The following is a 26,311-nucleotide window of genomic DNA, read 5'->3' as shown; positions in this document are numbered from 1 at the left end:
AACACTAGTTGGGGAGGCTTGGAGCCTTCAGAAAGATGAGACTCGCTTACTAAACCTCCCATTTCTAATCTGAAGTGAGTTCTAAAATTGTCACCATCAGGGCTTCCCTGGTAGTCCAGTGGCTAAGACTCCATGCTTCCAACGAAGGGATCCAGGTTCGACCCCAGGTCAGGGAACAAGATCCCACATGCTGCAACTAAGATTCAGTTCAGTTCAGTCGTTCAGTCGTGTCCGACTCTTTGCGACCCCATGAATCGCAGCACGCCAGGCCTCCCTGTCCATCACCAACTCCTGGAGTTCACTCAGACTCACGTCCATCGAGTCAATGATGGCATCCAGCCATCTCATCCTCTGTCGTCCCCTTCTCCTGCCCCCAAGATTCAGTGCAGCCAAATAAATACATAAATACTTACAGATCTCACCATACAGAAAACCAGCTATGGGAGGCTGCCCAGTGCCTCGTGCCTGTCAGATTCATGTTACACATCCTGATGAGTGGAGAGTCTCATAACTGAGGATGTTGAGCCATGTGAGCTCTAAGGGTCTCTCTGGGACAAAGTTCTGGGTCTGTTTTCCACTTTTCTAAAGCAAGTGTCTTTTACAGTTGTGGACCCCACACCGTTTACTACTGATGGCAAAGCAGTCAGAAGGATGACCATGGTGAATGTGTGCTCTCCAGTACAGCAGGGTTTGAAGTTCAAGTTTGCCTTGCAGAGGAAGTGGGCCTCCCATTTCCTCTCTGCTGGTCCATCACCCACCCTGAAGTTCTGGGAACTGGGCCAGGAATGACTCTCATATCGTTGAATGTTCTCTGTAATTTATTTCATGTAAACTTTCTCTTCACTCAGCAAGAGGTACTGAGGTCCCTGTTCCATTCAGTTCAGTTGCTCAGTCGTGTTCAACTCTGCGACCCCATGGACTGCAGCACGCCAGGCCTCCTGTCCTTCACCCTCTCCTGGGGCTTGCTCAAATTCATGTCCATCTAGTTGGTGATGCCATCCAACCATCTCATCCTCTGTTTTCCCCTTCTCCTCCTGTCTTCAATCTTTCACAGTATCAGGGTCTTTTCCAGTGAGTCAGATTTTTGCATCACGTGGCCAAAGTGTTGGTGTTTCAGCTTCAGCATCAGTTCTTCCAATGAATATACAGGGTTGATTTCCTTTAAGATGGACTGGTTGGATCTCCTTGCAGTCCAAGGGACTCTCAAGAGTTTTCTCCAACACCACAGTTCAAAAGCATCAATTCTTCGGAGCTCAGCTTTCTTTATAGTCCAACTCTCACATCCATACATGACCACTGGAAAAACCATAGCTTTGAATAAATGGACTTTTGTCAGGACAGTAATGTCGTTGCTCTGCTTTTTAATATGCTGTCCAGGTTGGTCATAGCTTTTTTTCCAAGGAGCAAGTGTCTTTTAATTTCATGGCTACAGTCACCATCTACAGTGATTTTGGAGCCCCCCAAAATAAAGTCTCTCACTGTTTCCATTGTTTCCCCAACTATTTCCCATGAAGTGATGGGATCAGATGCCATGATCTTAGTTTTCTGAATATTGAGTTTTAAGCCAGCTTTTTCACTCTCCTCTTTCACTTTCATCAAGAAGCTCTTTAGCTCCTCTTTGCTTTCTGCCAAAAGGGTGGTACCATCTGCATATCTGAGGTTATTGATATTTCTCCTGGCAATCTTGATTCCAGCTTGTGCTTCATCCAGCTCGGCATTTCACAGGATGTACTCTGCATATAAGTTAAATAAACATAATGACAACATAGAACCTTGATGTACTTCTTTCCCAGTTTGGAACCAGCCTGTTGTTCCATGTCCAGTTCTAACTGTTGCTTCTTGACCTGCATACAGATTTCTCAGGAGCCAGGTCAGGTGGTCTGGTATTCCCATGTCTTGAAGGATTTTCCACAGTTTGTTGTGATCCACACAGTCAAAGGCTTTGGCATAGTCAATAAAGCAGAAATAGATGCTTTTCTGGAACTCTTTTGCATTTTCAATGATCCAATGAATGTTGGCAATTTGATCTCTGGTTCCTCTGCCTTTTCTAAATCCAGCTTGAACATCTGGAGGGTCATGGTTCATGTACTGTTGAAGCCTGGCTTGGAGAATTTGAGCATTACTTTGCTAGTGTGTGCAACTGTGCAGTAGTTTGAATATTCTTTGGCGTTGCCTTTCTTTGGGATTGGAATAAAAACTGACCTTTTCCAGTCCTGTGGCCACTGCTGAGTTTTCCAAATTTGCTGACATATTGAGTGCAGCACTTTCACAGCATCATCTTTTAGGATTTGAAATAGCTCAGCTGGAATTCCATCACCTCCACTAGCTTTGTTTGTAGTGATGCTTCCTAAGGGCCACTTGACTTCACATTCCAGGATGTCTGGCTCTAGGTGAGTGATCACACCATTGTGATTATCTTGGTCATGAAGATCTTTTTTGTACAGTTCTTCTGTGTATTCTTGCCACCTCTTCTTAATATCTTCAGCTTTTGTTAGGTCCATACCATTTCTGTCCTTTATTAAGCCCATCTTTGCATGAAATGTTCCCTTCAGATCAGATCAGATCAGTCGCTCAGTCGTGTCCGACTCTTTGCGACCCCATGAATCGCAGCATGCCAGGCCTCCCTGTCCATCACCAACTCCCGGAGTTCATTCAGACTCACGTCCATCGAGTCAGTGATGCCATCCAGCCATCTCATCCTCTGTCGTCCCCTTCTCCTCCTGCCCCCAATCCCTCCCAGCATCAGAGTCTTTTCCAATGAGTCAGCTCTTCACACGAGGTGGCCAAAGTGCTAGAGTTTCAGCTTTAGCATCATTCCTTCCAAAGAAATCCCGGGGCTGATCTCCTTCAGAATGGACTGGTTGGATCTCCTTGCAGTCCAAGGGACTCTCAAGAGTCTTCTCCAACACCACACTTCAAAAGCATCAATTCTTCGGCGCCCAGCCTTCTTCACAGTCCAACTCTCACATCCATACATGACCACAGGAAAAACCATAGCCTTGACTAGACGAACCTTTGTTGGCAAAGTAATGTCTCTGCTTTTGAATATGCTGTCTAGGTTGGTCATAACTTTCCTTCCAAGGAGTAAGCGTCTTTTAATTTCATGGCTGCAGTCACCATCTGTAGTGATTTTGGAGCCCAGAAAAATAAAGTCTGACACTGTTTCCACTGTTTCCCCATCTATTTCCCATGAAGTGGTGGGACCGGATGCCATGATCTTCGTTTTGTGAATGTTGAGCTTTAAGCCAATGTTCCCTTGGTATCTCTGATTTTCTTGAAGAGATCTCTAGTCTTTCCCATTCTGCTGTTCTCCTCTGTTTCTTTGCACTGATGGCTGAGGAGGCTTTCTTGTGTCCCCTTGCTATTCCTTGGAACTCTGCATCCAAATAAGTGTATCCTTCCTTTTTTCCTTTGCCTTTAGTTTCTCTTCTTTTCTCAGCTATTTGTAAGGCCTCCTCAGACAGCCATTTTGCCTTTTTGCATTTCTTTTTCTCGGGGCAATTCCATCCTTCTGTCTTCATATTTAATTCCCAGTGATCCTCCCTCAGGGAGGCATTGCTTTCCCCAAGGGGTGATCAAGGGAGGAGAAGCTGCAGCCATGGGCCCCATCTCTGCCCACTCTGTCTCCAGGGCAATGATTGAGCCTCCTCTGGAGTCTGTCAAACCAAAGGAAGCAGCGTCTCTTTACTCGAAGGCTAAAATAATATGGAGAACCCTCACATTACTAATATTTCTGAAACACTGAGAGATGAGTCTGATGTTCCTTCTCTATGATGATAGCTTTGCCTTCCAAAGTTTACTTTTCAGGGGAAAAAAACTTCAGCAAGGCATTAAAAACCCACGTACATCATCTGTGTTCCCTGCAGAGAAATCAAAAATATGTAGGAGCTTAAAAATAACCCTGCCTTTTCCAGGTAGCTCCTCACTCGATATTAAGTGCCCTCCTCTCCAATGCAAGTGTTCATGATGCTAAATTAACTGTTAACAAGCACTTTAAAATAGTATAAATTATGCTAATTCAGAAATATTCCCGTTCCCAAACTGATTATTTTTAACCTCCCAAATTGCTGTGCTTTTGCATCAGCAGCTGAGGAGTTGGGGCACTGTGAGCAGGCATCTTTCTGAGTGACTTCTGAATTCCTGGCCCTTTCCACACATGGTTTCCAGGGACGCCCCCGGCTCATGCCCTGTGCCCTCTAGCTATGCTCCGTTGTGATTCTGGGAGGCGGAAGGACACCTCCAGCCCTGACCTGTGCTGAGTGTCATCCCTTAAGGTCAGGGCCACGTGGGAAAGGTCATCTGCTTCTGCCAGAGCCGCCATCATGGGATGGAGGGCTCACGTTGGCTTGCTGGCCCCTGCTGGGGGTGTACATTTCTCCCCACTCACGCCTTCCCCCAAAATACATCACAGACTCTGATGGTGAGTGGCAGAGGAGTGTGTAATTTCCTCGGTTGTGTCTCGTCACAACAAAAATTTGAAGCGACGGACGAGCTTTACAGCTCTCGGATGGACCAGTGTTACAGCTCCATGTTACAGCTCAGTTTTATTTAGAAAATAAAAGAAAATACCTCCTTGAGGCTTGAGGGCATGATGACCCAAAAGACGCAAAGAGAAGAGAGACAGACAGAGACCCCGGCCCTTTGGCCCCTCTTTTCATGTCTTTTTTCCCTCCCTGGGCCTGCCCTGTGTAAATTGGGCTCACCAGGAGTGCTGTTTGTTCTACCTGAGGTCCTCACTCTGGTCCTCAGACCTTCCTTTGTTCTATTTTCGTGGGCTTTTCCCTTCCTTGTCTTTTAGCCACCACCATTCTGGACCCTGTTTTCTATTCTAACCCCCTAATGGTGAGGACACCCCCAAAGTCTGTGTGAAAGGCCTCTCTGCTCATCCTTGCCTGGTCTTCACCACATGTCCTTCAACAAACTGAGCTGCTTGTTGGGTGTCCTTCAAACACACAAGGCCCACTCCTGCTGTGGGGCATGTTGCTTTCACTGAGGTGTAGCCATAACGAGGCTTCATTTAATGGAGTGAAGTTTAGCAAAACCCAGAGCCATATCTTCTTCCTTTGAGGGAGAGTCCCACCTGCCCCTCTCTTGCCCTCAGCTCCCCATCCTATGGCCACCCCCCACCCTCTTCCCCAGCATGGATGCCCATCTTGCTCTTGTCCCAGTCATGGCCTAAAGGCAGAATTGTTTAGGAAAAAAGGGAAAGAAAGAAAAGAAGCTTGATTTTTCGGAGCATGAAATCTCTGAGAAAGTCCTCACAGAGGAATCAAACGTGCCTGGAGTCACCCACGATGAGAAGCAAGTCCACTTGGGGAGACGTGGAGGGGACCCCACAACTGGACGCCACCCAGCTCCCTAGCCTCCCTGAGCCGCCTCCTCCCTGCGGGTCTTCCAGCCGTTCCTTCACAGTGGGGGACTCCCCCTCATATCTGGGAGGTAGCAATTACTGCTCCTCCCCACTCCTGACTCTCCTGCAAGTCTGTCCAAGTCTACTCATTCTCCGGGTGTCCCCCAACGTCTGTGTGAAAGGCCCCTCTGCTCTGCCCTGTTCTGCCCAGTGCTCACCACTTGTCCTTCAACAGACTGAGTCCTACTCGGCTGAGGTCTCATCCATCCCCTAACCAGACTCTGAGATCCATGAGGACAGGACTGGGTGTCTTCTAGGGCATTGTGCAAAGTACCTGCCATGGAGCTGTAGACATGCTCAAACTGTTTCATAAAATGGCACAGCCAGTTACAAGAAAGGAGAAAGAACAGATGAAATTCGGCCCTCCCCAATACTAAAAATGTGCTGTGCTCAGTCGTTCCATCGTGTCTGACTCTTTGTGACATTATGGATTATAGCCCACCAGGCTCTTCTGTCCATGGAATTCTCCAGGCAAGAATACTGGAGTGGGTTGCCATTTCCTCCTCCAGGGGATCATCGCCACCCAGGGATTGAACCAGCATCTCCTGCATCAGCAGGCAGATTCTTTTTACCACTGAGCCACCTGGGAAGCCCTATATTGAAAACAATTGTTAAGTATTAGCAATGGCTAAACAGGTGGCCCTGGAGAAGGCAAAAAACAGAGAGAGTAAAAGGAATATATCACTGCATCGAGAGAGGCAAGCTGTGTCCTGGAAACTCCTTCTAGAAGGAATGCCTCCAGAAGACACTTGACACAGAGGTCAGTTTTTCCTTGACTAGTTCTGTAGCCCAACCTTGATTTAAAAGGCAAAAAAATAAAAAATTAAAAAACTGTGTCTGCCTAGTTTGAGAAGTTCATTTTTTAAATAAATACACTTACATATTTATATTAGGAAATTTCTTTAACACATGTAAAATGTGTCCACGTTTCCTTTCCTGTTAGATTTGCCATGCACCCAGCCCTCTGGAGCCCAGTGTGGAATTCCTGGTGACTGGGGGGATGAGGACATGGGGGAGGGCCCTGGGTGGGATATGCAGTCCAGGGATTGTCCAGGGAGACTTTGTGGGGTAATTCGTGGTGCAGGGCAAGAACTAGAACCCAGATGCTGTTCTAGAATAAAAACAACCATTTCCAAAGGGCCAGGACTGGTTCTATAAATTTCAGCTATAGCTTCTGCTATGTGAAATGCTGACTATCCAAAAACTCCCTGAGGCCAGGGGCTGGCCCCTCCCAGGTGGGTGTGTCCTTGTAATCATTTTAGGATGGTGGTGAATAGCCAGTTTCTAACATACTCAGAGAAGGCAATGGCACCTCACTCCAGTACTCTTGCCTGGAAAATCCCATGGATGGAGGAGCCTGGTGGGCTGCAGTCCATGGGGTCGCTAAGAGTCGGACACGACTGAGTGACTTCACTTTCACTTTTCACTTTCATGCATTGGAGAAGGAAATGGCAACCCACTCCAGTGTTCTTGCCTGGAGAATCCCAGGGACGGCGGGGCCTGGTGGGCTGCCATCTATGGGGTCGCACAGAGTCAGACACGACTGAAGCAAGTTAGCAGCAGCAGCAACATACTCAGTGGAGGATGAATATTCATATTCGTCAGAGAGTAAAAATTCAAGCAGAAAAAAAATCCATGTTCACGTGTATCTAAAATGTCCTAGGGTGGACTGGACATTGAAGACAAGTTCAAATAAACTGGGGCACCAGCCGTTGAGCCAGAGGAGGCTCCTCAGAGTCTCCTGGGTTCTGTCACAGCCTCCTGGGAGGCCTGGCTGGAAGAGACAGAGTCACAGCCTGTGTTTGAGCCAGGACACATCTGGATAGCATACAGGACTCCAGTGCCTTCTCTGTTTCTTACCATCTAAGCTTCAGAGAAACCTGGGAAGTCTGATGCCTCTCAAGTGAAATGGCACATCCCAGGAAATGAAGCCCTCACTCACGTTGGACACTGAGAAGGTTAAAAGGAGAGGTTAACAAGGCTTAGCCAGGGGGCCCTGGGGTTGGGTTGAGGGAGTTCCAGCCTGAGCCAGGCTCAGCTCTGCTCTGTCTGTAAGGACACATAGACAGAGGGTCCTGGGACCTGAGTGCTTTCTGGGCTCCGGGTCCCAGACAGTTAAACAGAGATGAAGAGCAGTGTTTGAGGAAGATGTACACGTGTATAAACATGGATCACAATGCTCTTTAAGAAGGCAGTGTCAGCTACAGATTGGCACTCGCCATCTCCCTCTACAAGGATTAAGTCAGGTAGATGCTGCTGCAACTGCTGACCTTCGACACTTCCGGAAAAGAGTTCAGGGTGGAGAGCAGAAATGAGGCACTCTTTGCTCTGGAACAAACTGGCAGAACAGGTCTTCAGATAGTTTTTCGGGAGCCGATTTTATGAGCCCAATTCTTATATCTCCTCATTTCTAGAAAAGCACTAAAATCCTTCATGGGGATCACTGCTCCTCGTGACTAACAGAAGCCTCCTGCAAAAAATACGTGCTTGACTGCACGTACTCCATTGACCTCCCGCTGCGGTCTCTGTGGAGCAGTCTCTGAAGTGCTATCTGAAGTGCTGTCTCCCTGGCTATAGTTCTCACTTTGCCCCAAATAAAACTTAACTTGCAACTCCAACTCTCACGATGTGCATTTTCTTTTTTTACGTCAGGAGCAGAATATAAGCAGTGGCTTTTATATTCTACATCGGGGGATAATAACATAGTATGTCAGACACTGAGACTTTTTAAACAACAGTTTATTTTTTGTTGTCAATGATTAACTCTTGGGCCTACTAGAAGAATATCATGATTATAGTCAATAAAAAAATATAGATGATAGAATAAAATATTAGGTTATACAAAGTTAGTTTTTTTTTTTTTTTTAAATCATTGTCCAGGAACATTTTTAGGGCTTGTGCTTTGTGGAGGGGGAAAAAAAAAACAAGAAAATTTAATTTGTGTTTCTTTTTTACACTTCCCTCAGTTACAAGTTAAGAACACATATTGAGAATCATTTGTGGGTGCCTAGGACAATAAACAGAAGGACCACAAAAATTAAAACAAGTTCTAAAGACCCTCATATATACAAACTTCTGTACAGAATGAGCCCAAGAAGAATTCACCCAATTAAAACCATCGCCTGTGGTCTACATATCCTTTTTTTAAAAAGAGAGAAAATGGATCTTCCTACACTCATACTTACTCTTTCCACTTGATCCAGTATTTTTAATGGTGTCTCCACTCCATAAATTAGTAACTGTTCAGTAGCAGAGAAATATCCTATTTTAAATTATACCAAGGGAAATCAGGAACTTCCCGGAAAGGGCTGACCATAGTTGTCTGAAGGAGACTGAAGGAGCCCTCAACCCACAGAAAGCACACCACCAGGTGAAGGCAGGAGCATTCCGTGAGACATCCTGGGAGAGTCACCTGGGGTCTAGTGGGGAGCTGAGGACTTGTCCACTGTTAGTACACAGTTCTAAACTCTCCTTCCTGTGCTCTGCTCAGGTCAACTGGGCTCTTTGCTAATGTGTCATCTGGCACAAACAGGAAGGGCTTTTGGGCAAGACTTAGGCTCTTCCAAGATGGACACACTCAGACGCTGATAAACACAGCCGCGTGTCCCAGGCCCGTACCCGCCTCCTTACTCCCTGATGCTAAAGCCCGCTCACCCTGTGGCTGGAGACGAAATCCTGTTAGGGAAAAGCAATTGCACTAAAGGTCAGACATCACAGGCCCCATGAGGTAAACGCCAGACGTGGGAGGAGATGTGAGGGAGGGGAAGAATGCCGGCTCGCCCTTCGGGGGATGCCGCGGCTTCACTGCACGATCCCCGAGTCCACGGAGGTCTGCTTGCGCGTCGTCTTGGGAGGGGGCGGCGGCGGGGTCTTGCTGGGCAGAGGAGGAGGCAGATGCTGGAAGACAGAAAATGAGGGGATGGCTCACTGCTGACGCTCTGGCAGGAGAGACGTGGTCTCTGGGAGGTTCTGACCTGGTAGGGGGATGGGCAAGGGAAGCAGCCCTGGGTGGGAACATCCTCTCCCTGCAACGCGGGGCTGGCAGGTCACCACTCTCAGGACTGGGCTGCTGGTGGCCACAGGCCTTTCCAGGGTTTCTGATGAACCACTTTTCACAAAGCACACACATCAGACATCTGAACAGCCTCTGAGAAGTGTAGCCACTGCTCTTTGGGTGGCGGTCTTAATCGTGCATGCTTGCATGTTCTGTTGTGTCCGACTCTTTGCAACCCTGTGGACTATAGCCCGCCAGGCTCCACTGTCCATGGGATTTCCCAGGCAAGAATACTGGAGTGGGTTGCCATTTCCTTCTCCAGGGCGTCTTCCCCATCCAGGGATCAAATCCGTGTCTCTAGCATCTCCTGCCAGGTCTTCAGTTGTGGCGTGTGAACTCTTAGTGGCAGGATGTGGGACCTAGTTGCTAAGACCATGGACAGAACCCAGGCCCCGAAGTGCAGGTGGATTCTTTACCACTGAGCCACCTAGGGTGGTTCTAAATCCATGTGCTCTTGATCGAGGGGCGCCTGGAAATGGACTGGTTTCAGAATTGGGCAGTTGAAATGGTCAAGAACAAGGGAAGGGGGACAACGCAGGACCCAGGGCCACCCAGGCAGCCTGGCCACGTCACAGCTGAGCCCCCCTGGGAAGAGGACCCACAGGCCCTTCCTTACGTCCCTTGAAGATGCTCAGGGACAAACAAGTCCTCAGAGGTGCTCTCTGGAGCTGGGCCAGAGGCCTGCCGTGCTCTCGGGAATGGAAAAGCCACACGAGAGAGGGTCAGCCGGGCTACACTGGCCCCTGCGGCCACCATCCCCCTGACCTGTTGACAAAACAGTCTCTCTCCCACAGTCTCTTCTGCATTGGTAAATAACGGGGATGAGCAAGGTTGAGGGGATGTTTAAACTCTTCATGGAGGAAGCACAGTTTATCAAGAAATGGCTGCAGCTGTCTTCCAATGCTACAGATAAACATTTGCAAAGCAGAACCAGAGACACAGACGTAGAGAAACAATGTATGGACCCCAAGAGGGGCAGAGGGGGTGGGATGGATTGGAAGATTGGGAGTGACACACAGACATTCCTGCATATAAAATAGATAACTAATGAGAAGGACAGGAAAGTCTGCTGTGGTGCAGTCCACGGGGTTACGAAGAATCAGACACAACTGAGTGACTGAACAACAACGAGAACCTAATGAAGAGCACAGGGAGCTCTGTGATGACCTGAATGGGAGGGAAATCCAACAAAGAGGGGATATATGTGTCTGTATAGCTGATTCACTTTGCTATATAATATAAACTAACACAACATGAGAGTCCCTTGGACTGCAAGGAGATCCAACCAGTCCATCCCAAAGGAGATCAGTCCTGGGTGTTCATTGGAAGGACTGATGTTGAAGCTGAAACTCCAGTACTTTGGCCACCTCATGCAAAGAGCTGACTCATTTGAAAAGACCCTGATGCTGGGAAAGATTGAGGGCAGGAGGAGAAGGGGATGACAGAGGAGGAGATGGTTGGATGGCATCACTGACTCAATGGACATGGGTTTGGGTAAACCTTGGGAGTTGGTGATGGACAGGGAGGCCTGGTGTGCTGCGGTTCACGGGGTCACAAAGAGTCGGACACGACTGAGCGACTGAACTGAACACAACATTATAAAGTAACTATACTCCAATAAAAAATTTTTTTAAGTTTTTTTTACAGAAACAGGTGGCTGGCTGGATATAGCCCATAGTTTGCTTTTCAATCTCAAGAATGAATTTACAACTGTAATGGTGACAGGAGACACTGAATGGACCTGCCAGAGCGTGAGTGACCAAGGGCAGCTCGTGCCCTGCTCTTGGTGGGCGTGTGATGTGCACGAGAGGTCACGTGTTGACCACCTAGGTAAATGAATGAGTGAGTGAACAGATGAATGCATGAATGAGCGAGCAGACGAAGAAATACACAGACCAGGATAAGCAGGCACGAGTCACAGGCAGAACAAAGCAGAGGGGCTCGCAGAGCACTGTCCTCTGCGGGTGAGAGTGCGCTGTTAACAGCCTCTCAGGGCAGGCACATGTTCAGCTCAACGTGAGAAAAGAAGTTTCAAAGGCAGGACAGTGGCAAAGCAGCGTCTAACTCATCACCCAAGTTCCTCCTAATTCACAGGCAAATAAATACTAAAGTGACCCAGGGCTTAACAGAGAGAAGAGAGTCAAGGTGTAAAACAGAACTGATATAATGATTTTTAGACATCGTAACAAGAGAGGTAAAAGAATAGATTTGTAGTGCTCAGTCATTAAGTCCTGTCTGACTCTTTACGACCCCATGGACTGTAGGCCACCAGGCTCCTCTGTCCAGGGGATTTCCCAGGCAAGAACACTGGAGTGGGTTGCCATCTCCTTCTCCAGGGGAATCTTTCCAACCCAGACATGGTAAGAATGGTCAAAAGAGGGACTTCCCTGGTGGCCCAGTGGCTAAGACTCCTCGCTCTCCATGCAAGGGGCCTGGGTTCTATCCATGGTCTAGCAACTAGACCCCACATCCTGCAACTAAGAGTTCACACGCCACAACTAAAGATCCTGTGTGCTGCAACTAAGAACCAAATAAATAAATGAATATTTTTAAAAAACGATGACAAAAAGAGAAAAAGAATGGTCAAAAGAAACGCTGATTTCCAGGTCTGATGAGACGGTTGCTTGTTTATGTGTGGAAGTAGACGGTAAGTGTGAGCCATTTTTAAAGAAAGGACGATTTAAAGTGGCAACAGCTAGACAGCTGACTCCAAGCCTGAGGGTGATGACAGGAGGCTGTGGACCAGCCCCCAGAGCAGGCGAACGATCGTAGTCCTACAGCAGATCTCAGGGCCTGCCGGGGAGGCGCCCGCGGACACCCAGTGATGACACCCTGGCCCACAGGCCTGTGTCCTGAAGGCGCACTCATGCTGCAGGTGAGTCAGAGAGCAGACCAAGAGCAAGGAGACTCGGGTGATTAATATCGTGGCATTCACAATGCCTTTACACATGGAGCCAGAGCTGGTGTGTGTTTGCCCTTCCACTAACAGTTGCGGTGGCTTCCAGGTGGCTCAGCAGTAAAGAACCCACCTGCCAATGCAGAAGACACGGGTTTGATCCCTGGGTGGAGAAGGTTCCCTGGAGAAGCCAATGGCTACCCACGCTGGTATTCTTGCCTGGGAAATCCCATGGACAGAGAGGAGACTGGAGGGCTACAGTCCATGGGGTTGCAAAAGGGTTGGACATGACTTAGCAACTAAACAAAAACAATACAATGCAGAAACTGAGATCATCAAATGTCTCCCCTGAATTGACCTGTAACAAAAATGGATTTGCTCTCATTTTCAAGTTCAGAGTTTTCAGTGTCGGGAGACCCGGAGGACATTCTTGTCTTGCTTTTCCAGTAAAATACAGGTATGAAAGGTGAGGGAATCAGTTAACTCCGCTGTTAGGAAAACAACACCCCAACCAATCAACGTGCCCACTCGGCTCCCTGGGTCTCCTTTTATTCTAACCTGTGGTTAAAACCTGTGGGAAGGGTCAGGCTTACGCTTCCTCAGTTGCTACCAACCATTCCAGCTGCCTGGCCCCTTCTCCAGGGCTGGCCCCCCATTGTGGAATCTCGAGGGACAGAGAGCTGATTCGCAAGTCCCTTGGAAGTACAATCCATTCCTTCAGCCCTGAAGACGAAGCCCCACTGCTTATTTGGTTTTCTTCCACAAAAGCAATAATCAAATAAATACGGTGTTGTGGTGATCTCAGTTGCTCAGTCGTGTCTGACTCTTTGTGACCCCACGGACTGTAGCCCGCCAGGCTCCTCTGTCCATGGGATTTCCCAGGCAAGAATACTGTGGTGGGTTGCCCTTTCCTTCTCCAGGAGACCTTCCCAACCCAGGGACTGAACCTGAGCCTTTGTGTCTCCTGCACTGGCAGGCAGGTTCTTTACCACTGAGCCACCTGGGAAGCCCCGTCAAATAAATACGGTGTTAATAAATCCCCTGTCTTTTTCACTCCTCTCACAAGAAGAGAGAATAAACTTGCAAGAAACTTGGTGAGAAAGTTTCCATTAAAAAAAAAAAGAAGGATATAGGATTTATATTGTTTTAGAAGGGGAAAGAAAACCCACACCTTGCTGTTATGCAAAGGATCTTGGCCACAGAGCCAGCTCGTGTCTCCGATGTCTCCAGGAGCTCGGCTGCTGTGCAACTTACTTTATGGAGACTGACCGATTGATTGCCTGAGTCAGGGAGGCTGCTTCCCTCTTCAGCCCGCAAGGCTTCCATTTCACTGGGCTGTGAGCAGCGTGGCCGGGGGATGGAAGAACCTGGACGCAGATCTCCCGGCACCGTGGGGTCATTTCAGAGGCACACGCTGACCTCTGCATGTGGCCAGGCCAGCCAACAACAGAGCTGCCCGAGTGACCACAGCCTTGAGAAGCAGGAGAGAAGGTGGGGGACCTCAGAAGAGTGTTTCTAGAGCTGCCAGCGGGTTAAAGTGGCTTTTTCGGGGTTTTAGCTGATATTTGCATCAGTAGGCAGGCCCAGAGGCCTGAGCAGTGAGCACACATCAGACCAGATGAATGACAACTTCCATGGGGGGACCAGCCTCAGGACTGATGCGTAGGAGGGCCCTAGTTGGCTGATCATGCTGGTGACAGCCAGCACCCCGAATCTACAAGGGTGGGGATAGGTCCCAGGGCTAGAGGCGGGGCTAGGAACGGGCAGCCTCGAGGAGCTGGGTTGTGCTCCAGCTGGAGCCAAATCTCGTGCTCGGCTACAGTTTCTTTGTGTGGCGCGCACCCATCCTCACCCACACACGGCCAGTGGGAGAGCGAGGCTGCCTGGAATCAGGCTGGGACCAGGGCTTCTTCAGGGCAAGGGCAGTGTCCAGGAGCACGACGTGTCCCCCGCGTGTGGGGTCAGCCAGCTTCTTCAAATGACAAATGTCTTCATACAAAAAGCTACTTTTCAAAACCAAACTTTCATAAGAACTGCACCTCAAGGGCAATGACCTCCAAGGTCACGAGAGTGGCCCCTGGACCCACCAGCTGGAATTCTCCCTGCTCTGCACGGTCCCCCTGGGAATGTACGTTCCCATGGTGATGACACAGGAACCCCGGGCCACATACATCCGCGTTCTAACCACTGCCACAGCTTTCCTGGAAATCAAGCCTTGGCTTGTCTAAAGTAAACACGCCAACATCAGGAAGGAAAGGAGGAGGAACTCCTGTCTTGTGGAGGGAAAGAGAGGATGGATCCACGTTCCTGAGCCCTGACTTACCCTCTGATGAGGAGGAGGGGGTGGGGGCGTTGGTGAGCCCGTCAAGTCCAGGTTCTCGCTCACGGTCCCGTAGTCTGCGCTGGTGCCTTTGAGAGGCAGAGGGGGCGGAACCTCAGCCACATCCAGCCCGGCCACGGTCATGCCGTTCAGCTCCAAACCTGGAAGAGAGCGAGAATGAGAACCACACCCCCAGCCCCGCCGGGAGTGATGAGCGTCCCTACACGGCTGCTTCGTGCCCTCTCGGGAGTGGCAGGGCAGCGGGAACCCTTTATCCCCCAGAAATGCCCGTCAATGGGCAGCGAAGAGATCGGGAGAGGGCAGAGAAGGCTGGGGCTGTGTCCCCTGCAAGGGAATGTTCCAGAAGGAGAATCACAGGATGCTGAACCCCGAGCTTAAAGGGTGGATCAGACCACTGGAAAAACAGCCACGTCTACCTGGGACCCCTCTGGTCCCTCCTCGACTGCCACGCCTGGGGGCATCTATACAACTCGTGGGTCACAAGGACCATATCCGCCTGGAGCGTTCCGAATCCACCAGGTCGCTGCCCCAGCCTCCTACAGGGAGCTGCACTCAGCTGAGTCCAACGACACAGCTCACACCAGCCCACCTGCCTGTCAAAACCCTCACAACAGGAAAAGCCGCGACCCTGCGAAAGGCAGGCATGAGCGGCAGCGGCCGCTGCGACTGCGGCTTTAAACAAGCCAAAGGGAAGCAGTGCTGGTTTTTTAAGTAAACTGAAAAGCAGTCGTTTTCAAGGGGAAGTGGTCATTGGGACAATCTACTTTCTCAGCTTTTGTTGAGACTCTGAGAAATCATCTGCCTTTTACGTTAAAGACAGAAATGGGCATTTTTGTTGTTGGGTGTCCTACCCGATGATGCAGCAGATGGAGAGTCATTAGGAGTCATTAGCGTGCTCCCTAGGACGAGGGGTGTCAACTGATAAGGAGGCCTTGCGGTTGAATCGAGGCGTGAGAAGGTGGCCTCTGATGGAATGGTCGCTCTCCTGACTGGCTGGCTGGTTGCTTTTACTCTGGCCTTTATTTAAAATTTGCCACTTTAATCATTTTTAAGGGTAGAAGTCGCACTGTCTGTTTGAGCCTGTGTGTCCAGGTCTCCGGGGTGACTGTCTAGGGGCGGGCTTACTGGGGGTGATGGTGACTGTGTGTTTAATTTCAAGGGACCAGCAGAGCGTCCTCCACTGCAGCGGCAACGTGCCTATTTATTAACTACTTATTAACAAAATCAATAAAATATTTGTGAAGATCTCGGGTTACAGCGTAAGGATGTATGAAGTGAAGCCAGGACACCCCCCTGGAGACTGTCTCCCTTCTGACGCCCAGCAAGGCCTGGGTCCCTGAGGCTCATCCCCGGGGTAGCCCTGACTCCCGACCAGAGACAGTCTTGGGAATGGCTGCTGCTCCCCTTGCAGCAAGAAGAAAGCAGGAGCTGAGGACGACTGTTGGCGGCCGGCACAAACCACTGCCCGGGGCCGGGCTCCCCGCCCCGTCTCCAGCCACGGGGAGGACAGTGGGTCCTCCTGGCTCTCTTGTCTGCTGCATCCTCAGTTCCTACCACCTCCTTCCTGCCAGGATGTCACCTCTCTGGCTGGCCTGACTTCAGGGGTGAAAACTAGGGTAGCAGTGGCATCCCTCCACGATTCGCATCCACTCGGAACCTCAGAGGGCTTCCCAGGTGGGTCGGCAGTAAAGAACCCGCCTGCAATGCAGGAGACACGGGGGACGGCAGGTTTAATTCCAGGTCAGGAAGACCCCCTGGAGAAGGAAACAGCTACCCACACCAGTATTCTTGCCCAGAAAATCCCACGGACAGAGGAGCCCGGTGGGCTGCCATTCATGGGGTTGCAAAGAGTTGGACACGACTGAGCACACACTCAGAACCTTAGACTTTCTTTGAAAAGAGGGTCTTTGCAGAAGAATCTGGAGATGAGATCATCCTGGATTTATGGGGAACCCTGAACCCCATCTGCAGTTTCCCATAAGAAGAGGAGAAAACACAGAGCCTGGGAAGAGAGGGGTGAGGGGACTGGAAGAATGAGTATACAAGCCAAGGAACTCCGAGGGCTGTGGGAGTCCACCAGAACACCAGTCCCCAACCTTTTTGTGGAAGACAACTCTTTTCCATGGACGCAGGGGTGGGGCCGGGGATGGTCTGGGGATGATTCAAGGGCGTTGCATCTACTGTGCACTTTATTTCTATCATTACTACATCGGCTCCACCTCAGGTCATCAGGCGTTAGACCCTGGAGGCTGGGGACCCTGTACTAGATGGAAGCAGGACTGGAGACACCTTGATTTCAGACTCCTGGCCTCCAGACTACGAGAGAATAACTTTTTGATATTTGGGGCCACCAAGTCTGTAGGAATTATGCTGAGCAGCCCTAGAAATCGGGCAGAACTGGAAGGTAAGTTCTACCCTTAGCCCCTCAGCACGGCCTGGAAGGGCTCCTTCCTTCCCATTCCTCCTGCACACAAAAAGGTCCCTTCCCCACCGTGTGGGCTGCATCATCTCATGACACGAAATGGGGGATGCCCCACGTGCTCTCAAGTCACCCCCAGCACACAGGAGGTCCGGAGCGCTGGCCGGGTCCTGCACTGTCCACCCAGGGAGCACAGGAACCCGGGACTCAGCTGTGGCCTGACCCGCTCCAGTCCCGGGGGACACTCCCCAAAGTCAGGGGCTCACCAACACTCTCTCCGGCTGCTGGACTGAAAAGAAGCCGGTCTAAAGTGACAGCCTTCAACGGAGGGGGGAGGTCACAGCACAACGTCAGGAATTCACACGGGACGACGTCTCACTTACTGGACTGCAGGCTGAAGCTGAGCTTGGCCCTTGGCATGACCGGGGGCGGCGTGGACTGGGAGGATGGGGAGGACGGGGACACCGAGAAGCGCCGCTCGCCCCCCATGGCGTTGATCACCTGGCTCTTCGGTCTCTGGGGCCGCAGAGGGCTGATCTACGTGGGAGGGACAGAGAGAGTGTGGTTAGGGTCTGTCCTAGGTGGCTCAGTGGGACAGAGCCACCTGCCAATGCAGGAGATGCGGGTTTGATCGCTGGGTCTGGAAGATCCCCGGGTGAAAGGCATGGCAACCCTCTCCAATATTCTTGGCCGGAGAATTTCATGGACAGAGGAGCCTGGTGGGCTACAGTCCATGGGGTCAGGAAGAGTCGGGTATGACTGAGCCGCTGAGCCCTGAGCACACACTGGGCTGACTTAATGTCACTTCAACAATTCCTCTGTGGAAATCCTGACCTGCAGCGCCGGTGCAGATGACCACATCTGGAAACATGGTCTTGCCGACGGTCAAGGTCGGGTGTCACTGTTACAGCAGATCCTGATCTAGTGTGACTGGTGTCCTTATAAAGTGGGGAGATTCGGACCCAGACACAAGCGCACGGGACGGTGCCATGTGAAGATGAAGGCAGAGATGCAGGGAGAGGGGAATGCTGGGCGAGGGGCTGGAGCAGACTCCCCACCACAGCCTCAGAGGAAGACAGCCCTGCTGGCACCTTGGCCTTGGACGTCCAGCCTCCAGACTGTGAGACCATCAGCCTCTGCTGAAGCCACCCAGCCTGTGGGATGCCGTTCTTGCGGTCCCGGCAAACTAACCCAGGCCTCACCCCAGTCTCCTTACACAGTCGGGGGGGATGACACATCCGTGTCTCCTGAACAGGAATGTGATGAGGGCACTTGGTGTTGGGGAGAGCCCCACCGGGTTGGGAGTGGACTCAATGACCTGTGCAGTGACCAGAACGCCCCAGGGGACTAATTTCTTGGCCTTTCTTGGCAGGTGTGTTAAAGTCTAGAAACTTGCTGAAGGATTCCTTCATTCACCTTCTCTTTCTTCTCTCAGGCTATGCTACGACTGAATAGGAATTCTTTCTACTTCTCATTGCATTTGTCTTCCCCATCTCTGACTTTCAGATGCACCTGACTTAAAGCAGCTAAGCCTTTTCCCATGTCTGTAACATTGGGAATTTTTATTTCTCTACATCTTACAATTTGGTCTCAGATTGTCAGGTCTGGGGGAACATGAGCAGTCCAAAATACTCTCAGGTAGGAGTAACGAGGACAGTTATTAACCCAGCTGAGAAAGAAGAATCAAGATTTAGGCCCCAGGATGGGCAGGGCTTCAGGCTTGGCTCCCGGGGCAGGGCGTGCGGATGGGCCTGCTGGTGAGGGCCAGCTGCAGAGTGGGTGGGCGGCAGCGTGTTCCACTGGGTGGTCTGCAAAGGCAGGGGGAGGCTGGAAGGCTTAAATCCTTTTGTAAGCAGTGTGGTTGAGGGGACACTGGCCAACAGGCTGGCTTCTGGAACGGCCCTATGCCAACAAAGCAGATCCCGGAGTCCAGGTGTCACCACCCATCTGCAGAAACAGCCCACCTGCTGTGGAAGGCCTGGGACAGCCTGGCTGGGCTTAGGGCTCCCCTTGGGTGCATGTGTGTGGGGACTGAAGATGGATCCAGGGTGCTCTTCCCACCCTTCCCTTCCCATCAGGGGACATCCTGACAGTTCAAGGGGCAGGGGATGGTTTACTGGTGAGATGCAAATGGCACGTGGAGGGCCCCTCCCCCCTCCAGGTCCTGAGAGGCTCAACTAGAGGTCATGACATTGCTGATGATGCGAATTCAGGTAGGAAGCTGAACTCAGCCCCAAAGAGGAAGTAGAGAAAAACCTCTGCAGAAGTGTGGAGAGGGGGCAGGTGGGTGCCCAGAGTGCAGCAACCCCAGGGGCCCAGGGCACCACCCTGGGGATGGGGCTGCTGCTGCCACTCAGTCATCTTTGCTCCCTGAGACCCCTACCCCCTGCCAACCCACTCTGTCCTGCAGCACCCGGCTGGTCACGGGCACATGAAGGCTTGAACGGGAAACTCCAGGTGCCCAGCTGGACCCAGAGACCTTGCCAGCACCTGTCACCCAGAGGACAGACTGGGACCTTGCTAGACCAAGAACAGCCAGCCTGCCTCCGGCAAGAAGCCAGAATGCCTGGCCCCTAGCACTGCAGCTGTGGCTATTCTGAGACTCCTCAGAGGCTGACAGCAGGGGTCAAGGTTCTGTGCCCTGACCTCGGTGGGTTCTGCTGCGTTTTTGGAGAGCACTCGGGCCCGCTGGAGTTCGGGGGGTGGGAGTGGTGCTTTGGGCTGAATTCAGCCTGTCTCTGCAGGAGAGCGGGACCACAGCGGGGAGGGACAGAACTTATACTGTGACGATGGCTGAAGCTGGCACATCCTTTGTCTTCTTGTCACAGAACTTGATTTGGATCAACTCTGCCACTTGGCTCAAATTCTCTGAGGCCTTCCGCTTCACCATCTTAAAGTAGAGCTCAAAGAAAAATGTCTGACACACTTGCTCAAGGTCTGCACTTAGCAAATGTTCAAAAAATGTTGCTGTTAGTTTGCCCATCCGGGTAGGGTGTCTGGACACTCGGGAGAAGGAAGGGGGTGCTGGTCAGCCCCAGCAGTGTCGCTGGCCACTCGGCTTTCCAGAAGAGTAGACGGAGCCCACAGTGGTGGGGGGGGGAAGGGGCGTCATGAGAAACCTCTGGATAGCACCACGTGAGGTCACATCTGAGTGCCAGCCAGCGGCCAGTCCCTTCCTGAGCCCTGCACCCTGGGCCGCCTGCTTCTCCCATGAAACACTGCAGCCCAGACACAGTCAGAGCTCTGTCCAAAGGCCTCACAAGAGCATTCGCCTTCAGGAAGACCGTGTGTGGTCTGGGGTCTCCTTTCTCCTCTAGACACCCAAGCAGCACGTGACTGCTGGTCTCCATGACAAAGGGTCTGGATGAAACATGCCTTCCGGTGTTGAAGATACAAGCAAGCAGTGAAGTGTGTCTTATTAAACGGTGGCCCCACCTGAGCCCTTTGATAAGCAACCGTTCAGTAACTGCCAGGGCGGGTCAGGGGTCGGGGGCTTCCGCCCAGGGCAGGCACATTCTTGGGCACTGTAGATGCAAACGGCCTTCCACTGCAAGGAGGTGGTAGCTCCAGGCCCAACTTAACCTCTGAAGCTGATGGCCTGAGAGAGCCTCCTCTTTGCTTTGTCTCCAGTCTACAAATAGCACGTTCTGAATAAAGTTCAGCCCAGAAGCTGCCCTCAGTTTGTGACACACTGCTGGGAGCGTCAGCTGGCATCCCTCCCACCCCCGCCCCAGCCCAGGCCGGGAGGACAGCGTGCACTTGGCTTTCCCTGTTGCCACACACCCTGGTCTCTGGAATGAACGAGAGTCCCTGGGATCCGTTTTTAATGTCAACTGACCAGCATGAGTTAAGTCCCCCCAAATCCTTGTGAAAGATGGCCAAGGGATTTAAGCATGGAACAGATGAGGCGAGGAGGATAACACAGAACCGTGTATGGCTGGCAGAACCTGTGGGAAGGGGCTCTGGGACTCTAGCTGAGCGGATTATAACACTCCCGCCGAACACCGGCTTACAATTTCTGGTCAGGAGGGGGTGGGGGAACGGCATTCGCTGGCCTGGAATTACTGTTTCCTGACAACACAAGCACCCTGCTCATCTCCTGAGACATCTGGGTGTCTAATGAGTGAGCCCCACTTTGCTGCGGAGCCCGGAACCCTGTGGGTCCCGCTGATGGCTGCCCCCCTCCCCCGCACCTGGCCCTGGAGGATGGGGGGATGGAGGGAAAGACCAGCATCCTCCAGAGAGACGCGGGCCTGCTCTGAGCCTCTGATGTCCTGGAGCATCTGTTACACAAGGGCAGGGATGCAAGAGACCCTGGATTCTCAAATGACTGTTCACAGCCCATTCAGTGAAATCTGATGGACAGCCCCCTTGGCAAAATGTGGAGCAAAGACAGGCCCCCTGCGGCAGCTACCGATGAGCGAGGGAGAGCTCCCTGTGAAATTACCGTTTCTGAAAGGATCACAGCCTCAGATTGCTGCAGGGGAATGTCGGTGGGTTTAAATTCTTTATCGAATATCTCTTGATGCTTGCTGTTCCTTTTTTCCTTCTTCTTGTCCTTCTTCTCTTTGTCAGGGTCATCCTTGTCCAGCTTGTCCTGGGACCGGGAGTGCATTTTCTTCGGCAGGAGGGGTTCCAGAGCGAACCTAAAGAAAACGTTGTTGGTTTTTTTTTTTTTCAATCAATGATGTCTTTCTAGGAGAAACTGTTACTTTTTGCCCTGCGGATCCATGTAAAGTCACTCACAATGAATCAGGTGCTGTCTGGGGACCGCCCAACTTTATAAGGAAAGAAATAATTTTGAAAGGAAGCTCAAGGGCTACCTAAGATACTTATTACCGATTGCCATGGTGACGGTCTTGCATCGCGATAGAAACAAACTGGGGGAAAGACACAACATGGACAGGACAAAAGCCTGATTGGACTACGGGATGACGATATTCGGAGATTATTGTTGCTTTATGGCCGGAGGAAGGTATTTGAGATCTATTTCCAAAAGGAAGTTCTCACTTTTTAGAGATTCACACTGCCATACTTATGAATGTGAACAGGAGAAACAGGCAGATGCTGATGCAAAGAAATGTCTGCATTGGTACACAGGGAGCTTCCACTCGAAAGCCTTTGATGGCTCAGTGAGAAAGAAGTCAACTCTAGCTCCCAAAGATGTGGAGTTGCCCTGAGATTTTCAGCCAAGAACTGAGCTTGAGAAGGAGGATTTGGGTCCCAGCTCTGCCACCTACTGGTGAGGGTCCACTGCCTCTGAGCACTGGGGACTGGACGACCCATTCACAGAATGAAAAGAAAATGGTATTTAAAAAGAGATGTGACCTATTCAAAGAAGCGAGTCATACAGTCCTATAGGAGAAACAGCACATACTGTGATTTCTGATTAGAGTGTTTTAAAGTGTGGTCCACACCTCATTCCTATATGGTTAAAAAGAAGCAAAATGGTCTGCTGAGAGGGTTCATGGAAGCTCCTTGCCTTCGAGCTGCTCAGGCAGTCCCAGAGCCCCTTGGGAGGGCAAACTCCCTCCCCCGTAACGTGGGATAAGAGGCCAGGTTCCCAAGCCAGCCTATGAGAGCCCCCGGTCCTCACTGCGACCTTCCAAGCCTGACTTCCCGAAACAGCCAGAGAGTAAATTGGTTTCCTCGGGGGGAGAATGATCCTAAGAGAAGGCAACTTAGAAAGCTGGTCGCATTTCCATCCTAGCTGTGGTTTCTTTCAAATTTACTTGTGAACAGGAAACGGAGAACTAAAGCACTGCTCTAATCAAAAGACCATTCCAGCAGCTTGGCTCCCTAACATGAGCGAGGTACCACAGACATCCACACTGAGTGGGTCATTCAGAGAAGCACATTTCAAATCCAGGGAAGATGCTGACCGCTGAGAGAAAGAATCACATCCCCTTAGTTTTGCTAAAAAAAAGAAAAAAACTGGATGGGCAGAGGGATTTGAACAGTAATGGTATTGAATGTAGGCATTGATTATCTATAGCTGCTAACATCACTGCAAGAGAGATAGTCAGGCACAATGTCCTTTTGAATGGAAGAACCTATGAAGTCATCCGGCCTCCAAATCAAGCCTGAATCTGTACAAGTCTCTAGATGGGACCACCCACCTGAAGGAAATAGGAGGGACACAGAGATACAGTCAATAACACTGTCGGGGATGCAGTCAGAAAAATCTGGATTGCACCAGCAGCAACCTGGAGTTTTCAACAAATAAATTACAAGGAAGAGAAATGAAAAGAAGAGAGTGGAAGGAGGAAATCTCTTGATTAAAAGAGAACTAAAGAGATATGGCAGGGCTGCCCAGGTGGCGCTGGTGGTAAAGAACCCGCCTGGCAATGCAGGAGATGTGAGAGACTCGGGTTAGATCCCTGGGTCGGGAAGATCCCCGGAGGGGGGCACGGCAACCCACTCCAGTATTCTTGCCTGGAGACTCCCATGGATGGAGGAGCCTGGTAAGCTATAGTCCATAGGGTCGCAAGGAGTCGGACATGACTGAAGCGATCTAGCATGTATGCAAAGAGGTATGGCAGCCAATTCCAAAGTGGGAGTCTTATCTGGATCAGTTTCAAACAAACTAAAAAAAAAAAAAAAAAAAAAGCCATTTATGACCCAGCTGGAAATTAAAACCAATATCTGATGATGGTATGGAATGACTGTTCATTTCTCACCTGTGCTAAAGGGAGTTTTTTCTTCTAGGTTCCTACCATTTAGAAAGCCACACTGAAATGTTTACAGATGAAATCACACGATGCCTGAGACTTGCTTCGTGTGTAATATGGAGGAGGGAGAGGGTGGAGTACAGACTGAAGAAGATGGGCTGGGAGGTGATCACTGCTGAAGCTGGCTCACAGGTGATGGGCACAGGGCCTCGTTATGCTATTATGTTTCCCGTGAAACTTTCTCATAATAAAAACCTGAAGATGACTGATGGAATACACCAGTGTTGACTTTGATTATGAAGGCATTTCGGGACATCTAGATATGCAATTAGCAATAAATCAACATCCATTAGGTGTTAAATGTTACATCTCTTATAAACAACAATAATAATAAAAAAAAACCTTCATGATTTTATTCTAGGTTTTACAGAACTTGAGACAATTAATAGAGGGAAATAAAGGATTAATGGACATCTTCTAGCTCGGGGTGAAACCTGTGCTGTGAAATCCAGACAAGTACACAAAGCACCAAAGAGGAGGCTGAGCTGGAAATGTTTCACAGGATGAGGCAACTGCCGGCAGGTGCACTTTATTCTGCACGTCACCAGTGCCATCTGGGACCAAAGTCTCACTTTTTCCACGTTAGTTGGGTAGCTAAGGGTGACAACCCTGTGAATGAACGAAAATCTGGACTCTAATAAAGACGCTTTCTAGTTTAAGGTTAAACATATGGCTCCAGGGGAGGAGACAATGGTTTCCACTCATGCAATCACATGTGCAGGACGGGACTCTTCCATCTAAAACCTCTGGCTCACTCTTTGCTCTCGCCCCTACATTCCTGGAAATATAAAACCCTTTTCATAACTAGCCTGGGGATTTACCTGGGGAGAAGTTGAATTAAGTTTCTTTAGCAATCTTGCTCTAAGTGACAAGCGCACTTGATTTAAATACCTCTAAATCAAGAATTTCCATATGGACTTGGCCTTGTAAGTAGCAGACACTGACAAAAATTACTGTTAGGGGAAAAAGAAAAAAAAAAAGTGGGAACAGTTTTCTCTCCTCCATTGGGCCTGCTAGTTGTTGGCGACAGAGGGCACTGGGGTTGCAGCTGTCTCTTGGGGTGCTCTGGGAGTTTCTGTCTGCAGGTTGCCGGGGCCAAGAGCCTACGGGTTTGATAAGATGATGGGTTGTAAACCAAATGGGCTTGGACAAACACACAACTGTGCAGACTCGACAGTAAAACAATTAGAAGTTCTCAGATGTTTAAACTGCATGTGACACTTTTTTCTTTCTGTATAATCAGAACAAGCTTTATATGTAGGCTACTCACTAAACACACAAAAATGTCAACATCGAGGCTGTCTTTGCAGAAGACACAGTGGGAGTGCAACGAAATGTTGACTCATCTATTCCATTCCTGTTCCCTTCTTAGTGGCTTTGGCTTAAGAGCAGTGCTCAAGAGCAACACTGGGTCTCAAAAAAGATCTTGCAGCAGGAAAGTGGCCCTGCCGGCCTTCAGGGAAGCCTGCCTGAGTATGACAGGCCTGCCCTAGTGTCACGCCTTGGAAGTGAGCAAGGGATGAAAGCACAGCACACCACTGGCAAGGAACGCACCTCACTGTTCCAGGGCACGTTGACAAGGACTGGACACTCATTGAGGTTTTATAGTTTGATGGAAGTCTCATCCAAAGTGGAGCCCAAAGCGAGAGATTGTTCTCAAAAATTGCTAAGACCCTACAAGTCTTAGTGGCACCCTGGCTGTAAAGGTCTTGGATGATCTCCGTTTCAAAGGGAGTGTTGAGTTTCAGAAATCCTCTCAGCTGTCATCACAAATCCAGGACCCTGGAGAGCTCCTCACAACCCCCCCAGCCCTTCTCTTCCCTCCCTACTGCTGAGCCAGACTCACCCATCAGAGCCAGGTCTGGAAGGGGTGCTGTCGGATGAGAGGGAGGAGACAGAAGCCACGGATAGAGGCCGGGACGAGGAAGGCATGGTGAAGGATCGGACCATGGACCGGGGACGGCTGCCTCTTCTGTCGTCCAGACTTGAGGGCTGGGTTGGGGCAGAGGGGAGAGAAAAAGAGTGACTTGCTTGATGTCCATGCCAAAAGATGTCCAGCCTGGCATGGCCAGACACCTCAGACCGAGTGGTCTTAGCAGCCTGGAGTCTATACCAAAGCAATCTACACTTTTATCAACAGTTGATGTTCCTGTCCAAAGCTGAAGCTGAAAACCATGGTTATTTGGAGATTTTTTGAAGTATGATTTGATACTGTGAAATATACCAGAAAGAACTTTCTTGTTGGTTTTTTTTTAAATTTAAAATGCAGTTTTCTTTACCAAGACCACAATGCCTTACCCTGCTCCAAAGTCAGGACAATGCACTGATGGACTAGGAATTGTAATTTACAGAACACATCTAGAATGTGCCTTAAGGACTTGGCAAGATGTTTAGATGAAATGTGTATCTCTGCATGCTGACAAACCAAGCAGATCACCAAAATACATGGAGGCACAGGGA

At 50.2% G+C, this 26,311-nt stretch overlaps 1 protein-coding gene across 2 annotated transcripts in view; it reads right to left on the bottom strand.

Moving 5' to 3' along the window:
• Window positions 1-8,131: 8,131 nt before the first annotated feature.
• DOCK1 (dedicator of cytokinesis 1) overlaps window positions 8,132-26,311 on the bottom strand; it is a 562,075-nt gene continuing 543,895 nt past the window's right edge. For both annotated transcript variants that reach the window (XM_086377709.1, XM_086377710.1), the window contains exons 48-52: window positions 25,698-25,843; window positions 21,568-21,766; window positions 17,504-17,657; window positions 14,684-14,841; window positions 8,132-9,307 (exon numbers count right to left, since the gene is read on the bottom strand). In XM_086377709.1, coding sequence (XP_086233835.1) covers window positions 9,212-9,307; window positions 14,684-14,841; window positions 17,504-17,657; window positions 21,568-21,766; window positions 25,698-25,843 — 753 coding nt within the window. In that variant the 3' untranslated portion in view covers window positions 8,132-9,211. The remainder of the gene's footprint in view (window positions 9,308-14,683; window positions 14,842-17,503; window positions 17,658-21,567; window positions 21,767-25,697; window positions 25,844-26,311) is intronic.

Source organism: Bos grunniens, chromosome 26 (genome assembly GCF_055505025.1).
Source record: "Bos grunniens cultivar Pamir isolate PY7600 chromosome 26, Bosgru_T2T1.0, whole genome shotgun sequence".
NCBI lineage: Eukaryota > Metazoa > Chordata > Mammalia > Artiodactyla > Bovidae > Bos > Bos grunniens.
The sequence above is the reverse complement of the archived record's forward strand: the minus strand, read 5'-3'. Positions and strand labels throughout refer to the sequence as shown.